The sequence below is a fragment of the Myxocyprinus asiaticus genome, chromosome 16, assembly GCF_019703515.2.
Source record: "Myxocyprinus asiaticus isolate MX2 ecotype Aquarium Trade chromosome 16, UBuf_Myxa_2, whole genome shotgun sequence".
Taxonomy (NCBI): Eukaryota; Metazoa; Chordata; class Actinopteri; order Cypriniformes; family Catostomidae; genus Myxocyprinus; species Myxocyprinus asiaticus.
In genome coordinates, this window is record NC_059359.1 from 29146258 (window position 1) to 29165820 (window position 19563).

Sequence of the window (19563 nt, forward strand, 5' to 3'; positions counted from 1 at the left end):
AGCATATTGCTGTGTTGGTCACTTTTGATCAGCTCCTCTCTCACCCTCCTCAGCTCCTCTCAAAGCTCCTGGTTGTTCTCTTCCAGATGTCTGACAGCAGAGCAGAGCTGATGAAGCTGTTGTATGCTGAGGTGGCTGGTCTGGTTTTGGAGCTGGCAAAGGCTCTTGGTAGTTTCCAATTGAAACGGGAAGTAGTCCTACTACTGCTCACCGATTTTGACTCTCAAGGCCTTGATCTTTGGAGATTCAGGAGAGGCGGGGTGTCTGTGTGCTACAGGGGTGCTCGAGCTGAGCACTCTGTTTGTGACTATTATGGAGCAGGACTCTACATTGCTCTTCACCTCAGGATCTTACTTTAACTTCTGAACCTCCATTTTAATGTTCATGAAATTCTTCTGGATTTCATTAATGATGGGTTCTGACATCTAGACCATGACTGTACCGTTGTGATACACGTTTACAGTTTGCTTTGACTCTTTTTCACCTTCCAGATTGATTTGTATACCTTTACTGATGCCACATTTTCTGCTGCAGTTTATGGCAGTAACAAGAGTGCTGTGCCAGGCTGATGGCTGATCAGTGAAGAAGAGCAGGTTACACCAGAATCTGTTGGGTAGTGGTCCACAGTAGTCAGACAGCAGCATCTCTGGATTCTCTCTCAGGATCATCTCTTTCATCTTCTTCTTATCTTTGTTTGATTTAACTTCTGCTGGATATATTATCTCCAGCTCCTCTTCATTTTTAAAAAAATGCTACTGCAGGCCCAAGCTGTGATCAACAGTTTGAACTGCCATGGGATGTTAGCTTGGCTAGCAGTTAGCTTGATGTTTAGGTTGATTTATAAAGTACCCCATTTATATAATCACAAGGAAAGCTACACAGTGATAAAAGGCTGAAAAATGTTGACCATCAACAAACAGCAATCAATAAGTTTTACCTTGATGCAAATGCAAGCGATGATGGACATGATACCCCAATGCTATGTAAAACTGAAAAATTTGTAATCAATAAATATTATTACAATTAATATAACAGTATAATCAAAACACAAATTGTATTATCCTAGTTTTTCACAGTTGTGCTGTGAGCATAATACACTTGACACAAACATAGCCTTTTCCTTTACCTCCATTCTCTGTTCTGCCCTTTTCTCTTTTCATCAGCCTGTTTTCACTTCTCTTCTCCCCTCTTCTTTGTTCTCCTGAAAAAATGCATGAAAGGTTTCTACTTTTCTGTTGGCAGTATTTTTGTTGTCAGTGCATCTTTCATGTTGCATTAGATGGACAGTTTTGGCACGGCGTGCAGACTCGAGTCTTTCCAGGTCAGGCATCATGATACAAGACAACTGCTTGTTTATCACAGAGAACCAACAGAGACTAAATCATCATATTCATACCAACGTCAAAACTAAACAAAAAGTTGACACCAATGAATTAATCTTTAAATAAGAGATCCTGCAGGCTGAACTGATTTAAGGCCAATTTGGCCAATATTAGTAAGAGTATTTAAATTGAATCTGTATTATGCACTTTAAATGATTAAAATACTTAATTAAAAACAACTGAGGCTGCCTGTTTTGATATCGGAGGTTATAAAATATTATGATGACATTTTTATTTTATGCTGATGAAAAAATGACATGTTTTAACAGGGTCATAGACAATTTCTATTGTCTGTTTTTTATGTAATTATGAATGAACATTAAAACATATACTTTATAATACACAGCACATACTTAAAGATATGCATATAAATATATGAAATAAGTCATAGATATCTAAATTTGCATATTTAATACAGTCATTTGTTTTAATAATCAGGGAACACTCAGTCCAAACACTCATATTTTTAAATACTAACATGTTGCAAAGTATTATTGTCATATTTGGACTGAATTCTGATGCATCTACAGAGAATTATAATCTAACATTCATGTCACAAACATGATTATATTCTACAGCAATAATGATGTTTTTTGTATCTAGTGCTCATGTTACTCCTAAATCATATGCCGAGTTTCTACTGCATACCAGTTGCCAGGTGTTAAAAGGATTACCAGTGTTTGTTCTCCTGTCTGCACATATTTGGTTAACTAAACCAAACTACAACAAACAGAATCTCATGCAAATACAAGCAGAACCACATTTGTTGATTTGCATTACTTAAAATTCATAATAATTCACAATAATAATCAGCTTAAATTGAACTTCAAAACATGGGGTATATTGTGTTTGTGCTGGTTCCTATGGAATGGCAATTACTAGCATCCAATAGGATACCCAATAAAATCCTATGGTCCAATGAGATAATCCCTAACTAGTTAAGACTGCTACTTCTGGAGTGGACTGGATAAATAATAATAATAATAATAATAATAATAATAATAATGCTTTGTTCCTTAGTGTTTGTAATGCTTGTGTTTGTACTGTTAAGAATGGACACATTCATATCAGTGCAGTAGTTTTTCAGACTGTGATGGCTGGTCTAACTGAGAATAACCTCTATTGTAAGCCAGCTAAAGCCAAATTACAAAATGGTGTTTTTGGTCACTGTAGTTGAGATTCTAGAATCAAAGATGGTTGCTGCTGATTGATTTGGGTTTTTTCAGACAGCTGTGAGGGGAGAGGTGGGAAATTCCGGGTTGATGTAGGAGAAGCCCTGGAATTCCTCTTGACTGATGGCCGCCAGTACATCCGGGTCAGAGGGTGTGAGGGCAGAGGGGGCAGATGTGAAAAACTTATCGAAATTCTCTCCTTTTCTTCCTCCCTGTGAACATGAAAAAGAAAATCAGTTTGATTCACCTTTAAGTTCTTTTCTAGTAGTTATCAAACAAATTTTGTTTTCTGTGCACATTTTTCCCTAAGCTAAGCTGTGTAAGATGTCAGTGTCAGTGAGGTGGCAGCTCTGTACCTCCACTTACTTGCTGTACACACACACACACATTCACACAGTGTAATAACTGCATAGATTAGCATGTGAAAAATGGGCAAAGGGCCACAGGCAATGAGGGTCAGGCTTGTTTTGGTTCTCTTGTCTTTACAAGACAACATAACACCAATAAATATGAATGTGAAAATGCACTCTGGGAAAAAAATGGAAGGAGCAGGCAGAGCACATTAATATATTTCTAGTAATATAGTTACAGGCTTAAAGTAACAAAAAATAAGCAGGCAGTTACTCCAGTAGGTGGTGGCAAATGAACATCTTTTATGTTATAAGTGAGTCATTCCATCATTGACTCAACTGATTAATTTAAAAACACCAGTCATTCACCACTGTAACTATGGAAATGAAAGAGAGCACTAACCCTAAGCCTATACCAAACTTTTCTTTTGCTTTAAAAAAAAAAAAAAAAAAGACAATATATATATATATATATATATATATATATATATATATATACAGGTGCATCTCAATAAATTAGAATGTCATGGAAAAGTTCATTTATTTCAGTAATTCAACTCAAATTGTGAAACTCGTGTATTAAATAAATTCAATGCACACAGACTGAAGTAGTTTAAGTCTTTGGTTCTTTTAATTGTGATGATTTTGGCTCACATTTAACAAAAACCCACCAATTCACTATCTCAAAAAATTAGAATACATCATAAGACCAATAAAAAAAACATTTTTAGTGAATTGTTGGCCTTCTGGAAAGTATGTTAATTTACTGTATATGTACTCAATACTTGGTAGGGGCTCCTTTTGCTTTAATTACTGCCTCAATTTGGCGTGTCATGGAGGTGATCAGTTTGTGGCACTGCTGAGGTGGTATGGAAGCCCAGGTTTCTTTGACAGTGGCCTTCAGCTCATCTGCATTTTTTGGTCTCTTGTTTCTCATTTTCCTCTTGACAATACCCCATAGATTCTCTATGGGGTTCAGGTCTGGTGAGTTTGCTGGCCAGTCACGCACACCAACACCATGGTCATTTAACCAACTTTTGGTGCTTTTGGCAGTGTGGGCAGGTGCCAAATCCTGCTGGAAAATGAAATCAGCATCTTTAAAAAGCTGGTCAGCAGAAGGAAGCATGAAGTGCTCCAAAATTTCTTGGTAAACGGGTGCAGTGACTTTGGTTTTCAAAAAACACAATGGACCAACACCAGCAGATGACATTGCACCCCAAATCATCACAGACTGTGGAAACTTAACACTGGACTTCAAGCAACTTGGGCTATGAGCTTCTCCACCCTTCCTCCAGACTCTAGGACCTTGGTTTCCAAATGAAATACAAAACTTGCTCTCATCTGAAAAGAGGACTTTGGACCACTGGGCAACAGTCCAGTTCTTCTTCTCCTTAGCCCAGGTAAGACGCCTCTGACGTTATCTGTGGTTCAGGAGTGGCTTAACAAGAGGAATACAACAACTGTAGCCAAATTCCTTGACATGTCTGTGTGTGGTGGCTCTTGATGCCTTGACCCCAGCCTCAGTCCATTCCTTGTGAAGTTCACCCAAATTCTTGAATCGATTTTGCTGGACAATCATAAGGCTGCGGTTCGCTCGGTTGGTTGTGCATCTTTTTCTTCAACACTTTTTCCTTCCACTCAACTTTCTGTTAACATGCTTGGATACAGCACTCTGTGAACAGCCAGCTTCTTTGGCAATGAATGTTGTGAAGGGTGTCAATGATTGTCTTCTGGACAACTGTCAGATCAGCAGTCTTCCCCATGATTTTGTAGCCTAGTCAACCAAACTGAGAGACCATTTTGAAGGCTCAGGAAACCTTTGCAGGTGTTTTGAGTTGATTAGCTGATTGGCATGTCAAAATATTCTAATTTTTTGAGATAGTGAATTGGTGGGTTTTTGTTAAATGTGAGCCAAAATCATCACAATTAAAAGAACCAAAGACTTAAACTACTTCAGTCTGTGTGCATTGAATTTATTTAATACACGAGTTTCACAATTTGAGTTGAATTACTGAAATAAATGAACTTTTCCACGACATTCTAATTTATTGAGATGCACCTGTATATTTAGTAATCCTTTTTCCAACTGAGGATGTCTCCAAAGTAAGGTTTTGCCAGATTACATTAACCCAAAGAGTAGATGAATTAATCTGCATGGTGGGATGTCTTGATACAATAATAAAAAAAAAAACGAGTACTGATGTGTCCTTTTTGGTACTCGCTGATACAGATACAGATACCCATTTCTTTGTTTTATTTTTTCTGAATATGATATCAACAGTTTATTTCATCAAAATGGTGTCTAAATAAATTCATTTAACTTGAATCAAATAAAAATAGAACAATTCATTTTGAATATATATATATTTTTTTATATAATATCAAATTAAGTGCTTTTAAACAGAACCTCACAGCAAAATCCAAAATACAACATTGGAGTTATTTTTGTCAAATAAAGTGCTGCATAACAGAGTATCACAGGTGTGTGATATTGCTTAATTATAATACAATTACTATTGATTCATTATTACTAGTATTATTATTTTTATTATTAGTAGTATTACAGTGAATATGAAATAACTATACAGCAGTGATATATTTCTGTCATACTTTTTCCATTTAAATTGAGTTTTTACTTTAAAGCCCTTTCCATTTCTGTGTTTTTAATGGTAGCTTCTCACCTTCGCAAAATCAGGTCGCTACATGACCCAATGTGATTATTAAACTGTAAAAGGCTGCTGTTTCATTAAATAAATACAGTATGTAGTCCGTATATGCCTCGCAAAACAAAGTGAATTAGTGCTCTGCCTGCTGTCATCTGCTACAAACAGAGTGCGCGATGCTCATGTTTTTCATGAGGAGGAGCTCTAAATGGTATGAGCAGGTGGTATTTGCACAACACATTCACTCTGAAGCACGTAGCACATGTAAACTATACATGTCAATAATAGCAGCCTTTGTGGTTTAATAATCACACTAGGATATAACGTGATTTTAATATATGTGTTGAATGTTTACGGAAACATTAGTACGTCAGATGGTATCAGTTTTTGGTATCCGCGCATTTTTTATTGAGCACAATTTCAAGTACATGAGCGCGATATCGGAATGGGGACATCCCTACACAGGAGGTATACCCACCTGCACATGCACACACAAACACACACACACAGATGCATATTTTTATGCATATTAGGGGTGGTGCAGCAAAGCCATTATCTGTATCTGTATCTGTTACTATGAAAAAATTATCTGTAACTGTATCTGTATTCGGATAGAACCGGATATGGACGTGGTTTAAACCAGAAGTGCGTCAAAACTAATTTTAAAATGTAACTCTCTTACATTTAGGCTATAGCTTCTTTATATAAAGTGTGCCTTGGATAGGCTTATTTAAACATTATTCTTATTCTTCTTCTTATTATTATTATTTAATTATGTAATTGATATATTATTTATTTTTTCTCACCAGATGAAGCTGAATATGTAGGCCACATATACTGTGGATTATGTTGTTAACTGTGGTTTCTCCTGGTATTTCGGACATTAATATCTGCTTAAACAATACTTATGTTTATGTCTGTGCAGTGTGCAAGTAACAATGTTATTCTGGAGGTAAGAGCTGTTTGCAGCGAATATTAAATACAAATACGAATATTAAAAGAAATGAGAATTAATAAATATAACCTACAAACTGAAAGCACTGTAAATCTCTATCAGAAAGTTTTATGATACACTCAAGGCTTATTTTGTGTTCACATACTTTTGTGGAGGACATAATTAATTAGTTAAATTACATGTGCAGAATTAGCTAAATGTAGTGGAATAAATTGCAAGATCGAGCCTCTATATATTTCTAGAATTGAAAAGTGAATTTTTTTTTTTATTTTATTTTTTTTTCTAGAACCCTCCTTGTGCAGAATATTCTGAATAGACTTACACTCTATGAAGTATTTAACCTCTATGGGGCATTTAAACATTTTTGGAATAAAGGATTAACCAGATAATTACATTAATGTGGATATAAATGTGGTCAACTTACAGTCAAGCTCCACTATAAAATCATCACTTCTTTGGTCAGGAATTAAACATGCTCAGGTTGGTTTATAAATCCTTACGTGTGAAACATTTGTCGTTAATGTGATCAGACATTTCAAACAGACATTTCAAGAAGTGGAAAATCTGTATGAAATAGTAAATACTCTTTACAAGCTTAGATTTCTAAGACTCGCACAATTAACAGAGACTGCAGATCTGAACTTAAAATCACCATGCGCATTTTCATTCATAAGGTTTACACTGTAGTAATATTGGCTTCACAGACTCATCATTGCTTTGTAATTTTCTATATGTTTATTTAAAATATCGCTTTATGCCTGTGCTCATTGGATGATCAGTCTTCCGAATATTTTTTCTATTATACGGATTAATTCGTTAGTCGTTTTGAAGTCATTATTCGTGCCTTTCTGAATATGGTATTGGGCTTTGGGCACATCCCTAATGCATATGCAAATGTTTTCTATCATGGTGGGGACTTTCCATAGTCTTCTATTGTTTTTAGACTGAGCTAAAAATATTTTCTATCCCCTACTCCTAAACCTCAAACAAACCTTTCTGCATTTTAAGATATCCACTAAGACTTTATTTAGTATGTGGATTAAGTGTTTTCTTCGTGGAGTTTTATAGGTGTTGTGATAGATGATACTGACACTTCTGGGTTTGAAGGGAGGCTGTATCTCTAATCTCTCCAGCCTGTCCCAGTCTATCCAGCGGAAGAAAGGATGCTCCCGTATTTCTCTCTCAGCATCCTCTCCTCCACCTAAGCGCTTAACAGGGTTCTTAGTCAGGAGCTAGGAAAGAAAGAAAGAAAGAATGAAAAAATTTTTTTTTAGCAGGTAAGGTTAGTACTAATGATGGGATAGCATGTACTGTGAACCAAGTACTGTAGGCAGCGGAGATGAAAGAACATGAAGTAGATTACCCCTTTACAGATGGCCACAGCCTCCCGAGAGAGACTCTTTGGATATGAAACGCTCTGTTCCATGATGGACTGAAACAGCTCCTCCTCATCAATCCCATCAAAAGGAGGCTGATGAAAAGAGAGAGAAACAGAGGGAGAAGTTGCAGGGGATAAAGATCTAGTGAGAGAGGGACAGAATTAAAAGGTTACAGCAAGAGAAAATGAAAAATAAGTCAAATTACCTGCCCAGCCAGCATCTCGTAGAGGAGAACTCCATATGACCACCAGTCTACCGCTTTACCATACGGCTGATACGCCACAATCTGAAAACAATACAAATCCTATATATGGGTTTGCTATTAAAAAATGTATTATTGATTTAATTAATTGGATAATGCAATATTCTTAGAATTATATAATTAGGAATATTTACCCTTACAGAGGTATAAACCATGTTAAATGCTTCAGTTTAGATGGATGGTGTCATAGAAACATGTCATAAAGATAATTACACAATCAGTATGCTTGTGTCTCTGTGTCAGTTGTGTATGTATGTGTGTCTTAGTGGAAGGCATGAGTAAGAGAGATTAATTTCCTTGCCTGCAGGGACACATATTGCATCTTTTCAAAATGACAGGGACACAAAGATCAATGGCTTTTTCTTTTTTTACATAATGTGATCAATGTGAGCCAGTTTAACTGCTGGGTTAATACAGTGCTGACGCTTACTGGGCTTTGTTAGACCCACATAAACACTTATACTGACCTTATTCACTTATTCACATATATGCAAAACACATCACATAGACAATTTAGCATATACATCACTCGATTCAGATGTCCATCATAGCACCGAGTAGTAAGCACTGCAGTGAACCTAAATGAAATACACACACACAAAGACACGTAGATGCATATACACACAGACATGTGCTGTCTGTGCACATTGACTGAGTGTTTAATGTAGTTTAATGAGTCAAAGTCACAAAGAAAAGAAGAGGGATCTGATGGGAGGAGAGGAATGGATTAAGCAGACTGTGGGAGAGATATACTGTAAAGAGAAAGAGAGAGAGAGAGAGAGAGAGAGAGAGAGAGAGAGAGAGAGCGAAACCTCAGGTGCAATATAATCAGGTGTGCCACAGAAGGTGCGGGTGGTCTCCCCCTCCATCATGCCTTCCCTGCACATCCCAAAGTCTGCTATCTTGATGTGTCCTTCACTGTCCAGTAGGACATTGTCCAGCTTTAGATCTCTTCAGGACACAGAGAGAGAGAATATTAAATGACTGTAGCATATGTTGTGTTTGTGCAAGAACAAACTCATCTGTGTCTTGTACCTGTATATGATGCCATTGTTGTGCAGGAAGAAAAGACCCACCGCTATCTCAGCAGCATAGAACCTGCCAGCACAAAATGAACTCTATTAAACACACTTTCCTCCACTGTGGGCAGAATGAGAAAACGATACTGTACAAGAGAATTTAGAAACAGAAGGAAGATAGTGAATCAATAAGGAAACAATTAAAAAGAAAGAAAAAGAATGCAGGATAGAGATATAGTAAGATATTAAAGACAAGAAGTGCTCACGCTGCATGCGGTTCTTTAAACTTTCCCACGATTTGGATGTGAAACATAAGATCACCACCATTCACATATTCCATGACATAATACAGACGATCCTACAACACAAAACCAATTATCAGTAATCAGCACATATGCAATGTCATAATACCATCCAGAATTAAAAATGTATTATCAATCAATACACTTGATCACATACTATACAAGTAAATAATACAACAAAGCCCAATGCTGATTAGCAATTAGCCTATGCGACTGTCATACATATATAATTCTACGTGTGATATGGCAACTGTTCACAGGTCACTTTTTCATTTAATCTTATAAATTATATCAAGTTGGTAACACTTTACAATAAGGTGGTATTTGTTAACTTTAGTTAACATAAACAAACAACAACAAATATTTTTAAAGCATTTAATAATTTTGGTTAATGTTAATGTCTACATATACATGTTTTTACATTAAACTTGTTTATACATTATGAATGAACCCTTAACAATAAAAACGTGGCAAAATTACTAATAATGATAATAATATTAATAATAATGATACTCTAATTGCTTTATTACCAAAAGTGTAGGGACATTAGTGACCCGAGATATTATAAGAGTCGCAATATGCATTTACACTTCCATAAATCATATTTTTATGATTATTTCATATCTATATGAGTTAACTTTAAGAGGATATATATTTCTTAGTTTATTACAAGACAAATGAGCACTATATTCATTCAAATTTTCTAAACTATAGCAAGTACAACACATGAATAGTAGGATATGGCTATTGCCATTTGGGTGTACTACTGAAATTATTTAAGTTGTATGTCTATTTAGATTCAATAGGTACCTGTAAAAATACATACATGTATCTTATGTGCTATGTGTTGCTCAATATGTATTTGACAACCGGTTGGGTCTCATAAAACATCAGTGAAAAAAAAGAAGAAAATATAGCTAAATATATTCTTTTCTATTACTTTCTAATTGTCATTAAAATGCTTTAAATATTATTATATATATTCCATATTCATATGTGAACTACAAAATACAACAATTAAAGATGAAGTGTGTAATTTCTGCACCACTAGTGTCAGTTCCCAAGCTGAATTGCAGAAAATAATTGATGTTTTCAAACAAGTTTCCCAAAGATTGTTCGGTCAAACAGATAGTTCCACACTAAACTCACTCCACTGGTTGAACAAATGTTGCTACTTTGGGCCGGTTGGGATGCTCAAACAGATTGCTACTGTATTCCGTCTGGTTGGGCATTGAAATAACTGGCAACACTTTACAATAGGGTTCCATTTCTCATAACCAAACATACTATTGGTTTGTTAAAAATTCATTCTCAGAGAAAAAGTCACGTGATTTGAATTCAAATGTTAAAAAACCATTAAGGCCACACACAACTTCTATCCTCTTTTTCTCTCCTTGAATACCACAGCTGCAAATGATTTCATTAGGCCGATTGCCAATTTGCAGTATGTATTGGCTAAAAGTGGTCTGACAATTAGCACAGTGAGAAATCATTTTTAAATGCAAAATTAGGTAACTAAGAGAGTTCCAAAAAGGCTATCCAAAAAAAAAAAAAAAAAACTAGTGCTTGAATTGCAGATTCATTAATTACAAACACTATGTATTGTGTCTAAGCGAGTATGAAATGAAAATGTAATTGATTTAAAATGATCCAACGAATCATATTTGGCTACATAGACTGGCTGGCTTTACATTTGAAAAATGGCAGAAGAAAACTATGAATCAACAGTTTTATTCCAGCTCACCTCTTTAGGACAGGATTCTAAGAAGGAAGGAACTTAAGCTATTCAAGGGGAAAGGTGACCACACTCTCACATTATTACATGTGTCTGTTATTTTGTTCACCACTGTTCGAGCTGACATATTACATAATCCCCTTTGTCAAAATTTAAAAAGTAATTCTGCTCTTGCTATTCCTCTCCCTCTCAAGACTACTAACGACCTCGTTAAGGGCACACAGCTAATTAATGAATGTAATCTTTTGGTCCCTATCTAGGCCAATGTACACAACCATTTTATAATAACCATGATTCTTTCATTGTTACAATGATTACACGGCTTTACTGAATAGCTGACATCATTACTCCACAAACCATAAAAACCTCATTAAAAATAACCAGTCCGCTGCCCTGGGAGACCAGTATGCACATGGAAGACCAATAAAATGTCAGTACTGATGTTACAGTTGTGTAAAGCTAAAATAGGTGATTTAAAATTGCCCTGAAGGTGGTGATTACATCTTTTCCATCACTGAGGGACAAGTGACATTTCAGCCCATATATATTTCATAATTTACAAATGTGCATATGTACTGTACGTATGACCTCATCTCCTGACTCCCACTCCTTCTTAAAGCTGAAGTGTGTACATTTTTTTAATGTTAAAATACTTTCTCCGATCCCAGCTTAATATGCAGAGACAACTGTAGGTAAGCCATTTGTAGGTTGATTTTCCACCAAAAATGTGATAATGTGGCTCTGTGGCGCTATCAAAACATTGCAGTGTTTGTTTGAGCATTCTGACTAGTCCAACATGGCAACATTGGCTCAACCAATGGAGTGAGTTTGGGGTGGGACTACAGTGTTTTAAAACAATATTATTATTATTATTGCAATTCCGTTTGGTGACGCCAGAAGCGCATAAATGACTTGACTTGGTTCATACTAGAAGCTGATCGATAGATAATTACAACTAAGGTGGTGGAAAACGGCAATAACAGATTAATTGGCTTATAGTTTTTAAAAACTATCTTTTCTTACTATGAGAGGCACAGACATAGAAGCTACAAGAGTCCAATATTAATCAAATCAAAATGCAGTTTATTGTGTGAAAAAAATTAAGATTTAGTGCATAATGTGTGGCTTTCAAATATAAACAACCCCGAAACACATTGGGGACTCTTCATTTTTAATTGACTTAAATTTAGTAGGTTAGGTACCAAATTAAGCTTTTACAGCCTATATATTTCACAAGATGTGTTTTAAATGAGGAATAAGGTTTATTATTATTCACAAGATATGAAGTTAGAGACCCACTGTATGTGCTGATGGGGCATTTTTCTATATAGTCACATTTTTCTTTGAAGGACCTTGCTTCAATTTATAACACATCATTATCTAAACAAAATATATGTAGAAGTGAGAATAAAAATGTCGATGAATATTATCAGTGATGACAGATTTAGATATAGCAAATCCACATGAGGTGTCAGTGGTTGTTTTTATTTCACCTCTAGAGGCCGCTGTTATACTGTAGAACTAAACATTCTAACTGTAGAAACCTTCAGTGCCGGACACAGTGGAATAATAATAATAATAAAAAAGAAAACTATTCGCAACTATTGGCATAGATTTTTGCCCATGACCAATAGTTCCAAAATGCACCTATCGGCACCGATTAATCTGTAAAACCAATATATCAGTCAACCTCTAGTCCATATACACACAACTCACACACGCTGACCTCAGTCTGAAAGGCGAGGTACAGAGAGGTCAGGAAGTGAGGTCGTCCTGTGAGACCCAGCACTCTTCTCTCCACCATGGCACTCTCTGTGTCCTCATCCTGAAACAGTACATCTTTCTTCAACACCTTCACCGCAAACAGGCGCTCGCTCCCCCTCTCCTCTGCCAATAATACCTGTGGGATTGTGAGGAAACCTTGTTAACACTTCTTGAACATTAATAATTAAGAGTTCATCATCTTCTGCTCACATTTCTCCTGCAGCAATGTGATTGGGCAAACATAAGACAAGAGGGTAAAACATCATTAGAAGCTAGTTTAACATGTACAGGCTTCAACTAGGGGAACATTAGCTCAAATCAAACAACCTGAGCACACACATGCATACACTTATTGAGCTCACTGCAGCCTAGGGATGCTATACCACTTATTTTAATTTCAATCCCATACAAAGTACTATCAATACCAGTAACAATACCTCTGTTAAAAGGAATTATTGTGATTTCTGGTGATCATTGGGAAATTGTAGGCCATTTGTAGGTCTAATTAAAAAACACTTAAAATCAATATTTTTCTGTGGATTAGTCCTCTCAATACAACATTACATCAGTGTGTGAGGTATTGATATATTGATAGGACCGATCCATCCATCCCTACTGCAGCCTCAATGAACTGAGCAATATTTCTCTCTCTTTATTTACATTGGCTACTTTCTTAAGTGTGCCTGCTCTCGTAATGTCTAGCTTTCATTTAGCCTTTTCTCTGCTCTGTGTCATTTTTCTATCTATCTCTGCATCCCAGGTCTCTCTCCTCTCTTTAATTTATTTCCCTTGTTTCTATCCTTTCTTTAGCACGGTTCTGCACCCTGGAGGATGTGCTGTCTACTGAGCATAACCCTGACCTCTTATATAACCAAATATCTTATGAACACACACACTCACGAGTGTGCACACATGCGCAAGCACGTCAGTTCTTACACGGTCAGACACTCAAATGCACATGCAAAATCTGCAGTTGCAAACATTCATCACATCTACATATATACTAAAATTATTTTAGATCTATTAGTATAACAACAAAGGCAAACAAACATTCCTGCACCCAATCAGACAAAAGAGTGCAAAATGCACACGTACACTCTCATGTCATTTTCCCTCAGTGATCAAACAGCTCAGTCCTTCGCTTTTACGCTCTGCACTGACAGGTGACAACAGCATTCTCTTCGGCACAGACAGAGGAATAATGCTTTGTTTAACCAAAATATTCCAACATTCCCCCCAGGCAGCTTGTTTAGTCTTATGGTGGGAATGTGCATCTGTCGTATACATATCACAAATTGCACTTTATTTATCACATAACAGGATTGCCTGAACTCGTGTATCTGCATAGCCCTAGGTATTTTAAAGGTGAATGAGGTATGCATCTCACTGGACCTTGAGTCAGAGCTTCTGCTTCTGCATTTTAGATAAGGAAATCATCCCCCCCCCCCACCCCCAAAAGCAGTATATTTATTTATTAATTTAAATTATTCTGTAACTTTGCAAACACAAGTTTATGAATTTGTACAGTATATACAATATGAGTGATTCTTTCATTAGGGGCTTGTCTATTTAACATTTTCAAAAATGACATTTGTTCAAAATGTTTCAGCATTGTGTTTAAGCATTTAACACATGTCCTGGAACAAGGATCTGATCATGGGCTTGATCAACTTTCATGTGGATTTTTGTTGTTATGTGATGGTAATGACATTTTTTCACTTTTAAGTTGAAGGAAAGGGAAAAGTGTTTTAGAAAGTAACTTAACGTAAAAGTAATTAGTAATTGATTACTTTTTAATGAAATAATGAGTAATCTGATTACAATTTTAGTGGATTACTATTTTTAGGTAACTTACCCAACACTGACTGATTGTTAGTTATAAGAAAATGACAAATTGCACACATAAATACCAAATTAATTAACTGAAGTTTTTGAGAAAAAGTGAACAGTAGAATTTATAAAATAACACTTTTTATGAACTTATTATAGAGGGGAATTAAAATATTTCCTGGTGGGGATAAGTGAAAAATAGAGAAATTGAGGCAAATTTAACCTTTCAATGCTTAAAAATGAGGTAAAAAGTGATTTAAAAAATAAATAAATAAATAAATAAAAATAAAAAAGTATATAAAAAAAAAGAAGAATCATCCTAGAGGACAGATAAGTTCCCTTGAAGAATCACCCATATGTGTTTTTTTAATTGTTTTATGTGTGATTTCAAATAACCTAATTCTTAAAATCTTTAAGCATATTATACTATGTGCTGTATATAAAGTATATTTGAATAGTACCTTGCCAAAACTCCCTTTGCCTAGAACCATGAGGAAGTTAAAGTCATGCAGTCCAATTTGTCCTGTGCTCATGTGCAGTACAGTGGGAGTCGGGCTCAGAGCAGGCGGGGCCACAGTAGGAACAGCCGTTGTCACGGTAGCAGGATCAGGAGGAACAGAGGGCGAGATTGCAGCATCTGGCACCTGACAACATGGAGAGAAACATGGGATGAGAACTTGAAAAGAGAGAGAGAGAGAGAGAGAGAGAGAGAGAGAGAGAGAGAGTGAGTGTATTGTTTCTAAATAGACCTATACTGCCCTCCTGTGTATGTGTTAAGAAAGTGAGTGGGGACCAGTTGGCAGTATTTCTTCGTCTATTTATTTTTATTTTTACATGAGTTCAATTTAAAAGAGTTTATCAAATCAGCAAAAAAAAAATAAAAATAAAAATAAAAAAGAATGAAAATATTAAAATTGTATAAATTACACATGCGCATATATATATAATACAGTTTTAGAGTATCTTGGGTGCAAACTTGTGTGTCTGTGCCTGGATGTTATCCTCTTTTAGTTATTGAGTATGTCTGTTTATTTGTATATCTGAAATGGTTGCTGGCACTCTACAGCATTCTCCAGGCTAAATATTGTAAGTGTGTGACTTGTCATATAGCTGATTCTTTTATTCAAAGTGACTTACAGTCCTCCTATTATAGACACAATCCCCCCTGGAGCAACCTGAGGATAAGTGTCTGCACAAGGTCACAGTGGTGATCATGAATTGCCACTATGGGGTTTGAACCTTTGAACTTTTCAGTTACTTGCTCAGATCTTTAAACACTACTATGCTACATCACCAAATGTTTATGATGTATACTGTCTATATTGACATATAGAGTATACAGTGTGTTACAAACGTATGAGACCACTTGGGAAAATGCTTTTATTTTTCTTATTTAATACAACATTTTTCATTAAATATTATATTCTGAACATGAATTTGAGAATATCTTAGTATTTGGTTTTTGCTTTAATAACAGCATGCATTCAAGCTTGCGTGGACTTCACAGATTTGTGCAAAGAGCATCTTTTGTGCTTCAATAGAGGTAATGTAATCTTACCTTTTGCTCTTGGTCAATATCACAAATTTGCTTAATTAATTAGTGACCTAAAAATAGTGCAGAATCTTAAACATTTCTTATTCATTTTACATCATAAGGTTCCTTTTTCAAAATCCTGACATTTTTTAACCCTCCTATGGGTTCATAAATGAGCCCTACTTTTAGTCCTCCTGGTAATATTTGACTGGAAAGAGCAAAGGTGTAAATTATTTTTTTGATGATAATGATACCATTTCTTCTTCCCTGAAGTAATAACAATAAAATGCACTACTTTTTGGATTTTATGCTATTTTGATCTTATTTACATGTATGTTTCTCCATTTTACTATTTGCATATGCAAATAAGCAAATTTATGAAACTTTAATACAGTAAAAACCTACACTTCTGTAAGTTGAAACATGAAGAAAATATGAGAACGTGAAATATATTGGAGGCAGATTGCTGCCATCTGGTGAACAAAATATAAATAACATGACTTGAAAATCATGTTGTGACAATAATAGACAGTAGATGGCTGCAGGGTCTCCTGAACAGTAAAGCGTTTGGGCATGGTACTGCTACAGAATGAACTGTGAGCAAGACTCAACGAGGCCACATTTATAACTCATAGCTGTGGGAAAATGTCTTTGTTTCGGTAACAGAAAGATGCAGTGTTTTGTCTGGAGGATGAGGCACCTGCATCTAAGCGTAAACTTTCCTACATTGGAAAATGTATACTTACGTACATTGGGGTCACTCAGAATTTGTTATTTGATCTTTGTTCTCTGAGTGTGTGTGTGTGTGTTCTGCATTCTCTCTTCTGGCTGTTTTAGTCTCACCCATTTATTTCTGTGTGTGTGTGTGTTATGTAGTGTGTTCTCCTCCTAGCTGTTTTAGTCTCACCCATTTATTTCTGTGTGTGTGTGCGTGTGCTGCATTGTGGGTGTGTTAATGTCTCACCCCCTCATTTCTGAGTGTGTGTGTTTAGCATTTTTGGCTGATTTATTGGTTTTATTTGAAAAAATAAATAAATAAATAATAAAAGAAAAAACCTCTGTTATAGTCTCACAAGGTCATTTTTGTTTGTGTGTGTGCAGTAAGTCTGTGTGTGAGTGGGTGTGTATGTTTTGCACTCTGGATATTTTATAGCCTCACATTTTAAATTTCTGAAGTGTTTTTTTGCATTGTGGCTGATTTATTGATTGTATTTGACAGATAAAAAAAATAAAATAATAAGAATTGCTCTGTGTTATGTTCTTTTTCATTAATTTTCAACGGTCATCAATTTTTGTATGTTCAGATGGCAAGTGGAGGAAAAGTCACCCAGTCTTATACCACTCAGATAAAGGAAATAATTTTTTATTAAATCATCATTATTATCATTATTATCATCAAAAATGACCGAAGACCATAGGAGGGTTAAACTGTTTAAATAAGATATTGAATTCTAAATGTTCAGTGTGGTCTCAGAATTTTGGACCCCACTGTATGTCCATATATAGAGCCAAAAAAAAAATGGAATGAGTACATAGAAAAAATCAAATTCATATCAAATGATATGAGAGTGTGTACCTGCAGGTCTGGGTCAGGTACAGGGATGTTATAATATTCTCCCTCATCCTGGTTGAGTAGCTTGAACCAGCCACTGACAGAGCGTCTGAATATCTCACTAACACCAAATGAGAGAGCGCCCATGAAGTCATTCCGTGAGGTACGATCCCAGTCCCAGACCTCTACAGATAAACGCCTGTCCCACTGCCTCCCACGAACTGAACTATAGATAGACAGAAGGAGAGAGAGATGACCTTGCATATACAGTATATATACTGTCTATATCACTTAGCTCCACCATATACACAAACACACATTGGTTTTTCTATTTTGATGCAGACTTTTATTGTTTTTTACTGAACAAAAATATATTTTCTATCCCCTAATCTAACCCCTAAACCTAACTCTCACAGAAAGCTTTTTGCATTTTTAGAATTTCATTAAGATATTGTTAGTGTGATTATTAAGCTGTTTAATAATGTTAAACACACACACACACACACACACACACACACAGACACACACAAACACACATAAAAACTCACAAGGTGAAACTCTCATTCCAGATTGGGTTGAGTGTAGAACGAATGGTTTTGGTTTTCTGTTTGCTCTGGCTCTTTGGATCAGGGATTAGTTTGAGCTTCACGTAAGGGTCCGACAGGCCGTTAGGGTCCATGGGGATCAGGTTATGTGCTTCATGCACTGAAATGCAGATTACAGACTGAGAATGAGTGTGTGTGTGTGTGTGCATACATATATATGTGCTTTTATATGTAGCTGTATTTGCATGTTGAGACCAAAATAAAACTTGATTAGAGGGTTTGTATTTATCTGTGTTTGTGTTGATATGCTAATACAGTTAATGTATATTAAGTTGTAAGAAATTAACCTTTCAGTAAGACATGCTGCTGGTTCCCTTTAAAAGTACAGAACTGCATTATAAACACTCACATTCTTTGTATAGCATTAATAGACTTCTTTCTACTCATTAGTCTCTCTATGTTGGGGCTTCTGATCTAAGAGCCAAAGACTTAGTGAAGTTGACAGAACAGCTACTACATTGTAAAAACAGCAGCTTGTGAGTGTATAATTAACCTTGTACTGATGATGCTGTATGCACACATTTCCCTCTGCTGGAGAAAAGCTTAACTGTGCCATGCAGCTCCTAGTAGTTCTGCAGTGTGCTTCCTTAGACAGCACATTCTCCTTTCCGCTTTCAGTGAGCAAAGAAGTTATTCATCCTCAGGGTATAAACAGGAGCCCCTTTATAAACACTGTTTGTAAAGTCTAACAGTGTTCATCAGTTTTTAAACTTCCTGTCATGCTATCCCAGGGGCGGCACTCCACCTGGACTGAAGGAGCCTGTTGCCTCTTTTCTCGTTAGCCACGAATGTTTAAGAGGCACAGGGGTAATTTAGCCCTGACTTTTATTTATGGGTCATTAATAGACAAGCTACAATACAAAATACATCAATACTACAATACACTGAGCAACCCCCAGTGTTATACTTTTTCCACAATTTCTACTATAATATAATAAAATAATACAATATATAAAACTAATAGTTTATACAGTATAGAGTATAATACTATATACTACTATTACTACACAATTAGACATCATCGATCATTTTCTATTTAACATTTAATTTCATAATATC

General features: G+C 35.8%; 1 protein-coding gene across 13 annotated transcripts in view; it reads right to left on the bottom strand.

Annotated features, from left to right (window-relative positions):
• Window positions 1-1582: 1582 nt before the first annotated feature.
• Window positions 1583-19563, bottom strand: part of LOC127453734 (protein kinase C gamma type-like) — a 29494-nt gene continuing 11513 nt past the window's right edge. For 10 of the 13 annotated variants that reach the window (XM_051720371.1, XM_051720379.1, XM_051720376.1 and 7 more), the window contains 11 exons: window positions 18448-18604; window positions 17924-18125; window positions 15275-15457; window positions 12946-13119; window positions 9449-9540; window positions 9199-9261; window positions 8976-9114; window positions 8107-8187; window positions 7886-7993; window positions 7614-7754; window positions 1583-2766 (listed from right to left, as the gene is read on the bottom strand). In XM_051720371.1, the coding sequence (XP_051576331.1) occupies window positions 2605-2766; window positions 7614-7754; window positions 7886-7993; window positions 8107-8187; window positions 8976-9114; window positions 9199-9261; window positions 9449-9540; window positions 12946-13119; window positions 15275-15457; window positions 17924-18125; window positions 18448-18604 (1502 nt within the window). In that variant the 3' untranslated portion in view covers window positions 1583-2604. Of the gene's footprint in view, window positions 2767-7613; window positions 7755-7885; window positions 7994-8106; window positions 8188-8520; window positions 9115-9198; window positions 9262-9448; window positions 9541-12945; window positions 13120-15274; window positions 15458-17923; window positions 18126-18447; window positions 18605-19563 lie in introns of those variants that run through there. The other 3 variants (XR_007899451.1, XR_007899450.1, XM_051720383.1) reach the window with 3 other exon arrangements.